The sequence below is a fragment of the Trypanosoma conorhini genome, assembly GCF_003719485.1.
Source record: "Trypanosoma conorhini strain 025E chromosome Unknown Tco_14.4_contig_01334, whole genome shotgun sequence".
NCBI lineage: Eukaryota > Euglenozoa > Kinetoplastea > Trypanosomatida > Trypanosomatidae > Trypanosoma > Trypanosoma conorhini.
The window spans coordinates 1-1601 of NW_021705413.1; the positions used below are offsets into that span (position 1 = coordinate 1).

The window sequence follows — 1601 nt, forward strand, 5'->3', positions numbered from 1 at the left end:
TCCTCTCTCTCTCTCTCTCTCCTGCTGAAGTGGCTGCGTGAGTGTGTATGCGCCGATTCTTTTTTTTGCCCTTTCTCCCCCCTCTCGATTCCCCCTCCCGCAGTCAAGCGCTGTGCCGCCACCACTGCAGTCGTTCTTCACCAAACTCAGGCACACACACGCTTTTCTCACGCCATGCACCGCCGACTTCGCGCCGCGCCGTTTCTCCCACTGCTGCTGCTGCTGCTGCTGCTCGTGCTGCAGTGCGCCGGCGGATGCCGCGCCGCTGCGGACCGCCGGGTGTTCGACGGCACGGTGCCGAAGAGTTACTCGCCGCCGGCTGCGGTGGTGCGTGAGGTGCCGCGGAAGGGGCAGGGCGCGGCGCAGGCGTACACCGTCGCAACGGCGGCAGGAGGAAAGAGCAACGAGGGCTGGGCGCCCATCCGCATCGTGGTGTCCATGAAGGACCTGGAGGAGAGTTCTCAGAGGAGGGGGAAGCAGAGGTACTGCAAAGCAGAGGGGAATACGTGCATCAACTACTTGGGGCAACAGGTCACTTGCAAGGCCCGTGACGTACTGACGGAGCCCAAGAAGCTGTTGTACACGACGAAGATAATCCCCGAGGCCGTCAAGCTGCACGCGGAGCGACTCCTTGTGGAGCCCGCGAAGGACGGAGTATTTGTGCCACGCGATCTGGCAGGGCATTGCCAGCACTTTACAATTCCCACTGGGCACAGGAATAAGATTGTGGCGGATGCCGACATGGTCCTCTACGCCGCTGCCGGGCCACTCAGCGAGAACATTCCAGCGTGGGCGGCCACGTGCGTCAAGTGGAGTGACTCTCGCCCTTCCGTCGGCGCCATGGAGTTCAGCCCGGCGTACATGACCGACACGGCGTGGAGCGTCCGCGTCGCCGCACACGAGCTGGCGCATGCCCTCGGGTTCAGCCACGAGGCGATGGAGCTTAAGAGCATGGTGGAGTCAGTGTCAAGTGTGCGTGGAGGAAGCCGCAAGGATAGTGGCGGGGGCCACTGTCAAAGCGAAGGCGGCAGCGCACTTCAGCTGCGAGTCTCTCAAGGGCATGGAGCTGGAGAACGACGATACAGGTCTGCAAGCGAAGGCGCCTCACTGGGAGGAACGCAACGCCCGGGACGAGCTGATGGCCCCCACGGTCGGCGCCGGCTACTACACGGCACTGACGCTGGCGGTGTTTGCGGACCTCGGCTACTACCGCGTGAATTGGAGCATGGCGGAGCCGATGGGCTGGGGCAACAACTCCGGCTGCGGCTTCCTGGACAAGAAGTGCAATGAAATCGGTGGCCTCGCCACCACGTACCCGCACATGTTCTGCGATGACGAGGACACAGCGACGCTCCGCTGCTCCTCTGACCGTCGCCACCTCGGGAGGTGCACCGCAGGCATCTTTGAGCAGAGGGGGAGTCCGAGAGAGAGGGACGTATGCCCTGTTGTTTCGACGTATCTTCATGAGTTGGCCTCTGGGACAAGGTCCAACGCGTGCGCGGACGCAAGCGTGAAGGATCTCCCTGGGTCGCTGACTGGCAGTGGCTCGTGGTGCCTGGACGCGAAAGCGCTGAAGGTGAAGACGAACGCCGGTGCAAAAC

At 63.1% G+C, this 1601-nt stretch overlaps 2 protein-coding genes across 2 annotated transcripts, besides 1 other annotated feature; both read left to right on the top strand.

The window, feature by feature from the left end:
• Positions 1–2: 2 nt before the first annotated feature.
• Positions 3–21: a microsatellite.
• A 153-nt stretch (positions 22–174) lies between these two features.
• Tco025E_09876 (surface protease GP63) lies at positions 175–1290 on the top strand (the record flags this gene model as incomplete). The annotated part of the gene is made up of 1 exon (XM_029376679.1): positions 175–1290. The coding sequence occupies one exon, from the start codon at positions 175–177 to the stop codon at positions 1288–1290; it is 1116 nt and encodes a 371-aa protein (XP_029223235.1).
• A 31-nt stretch (positions 1291–1321) lies between these two features.
• Tco025E_09877 (surface protease GP63) lies at positions 1322–1600 on the top strand (the record flags this gene model as incomplete). Its single annotated transcript, XM_029376680.1, has 1 exon — positions 1322–1600. A coding segment is annotated over one exon (279 nt), but the record flags the coding sequence as incomplete, so codon positions are not given.
• Between the last annotated feature and the right edge of the window lies 1 nt (position 1601).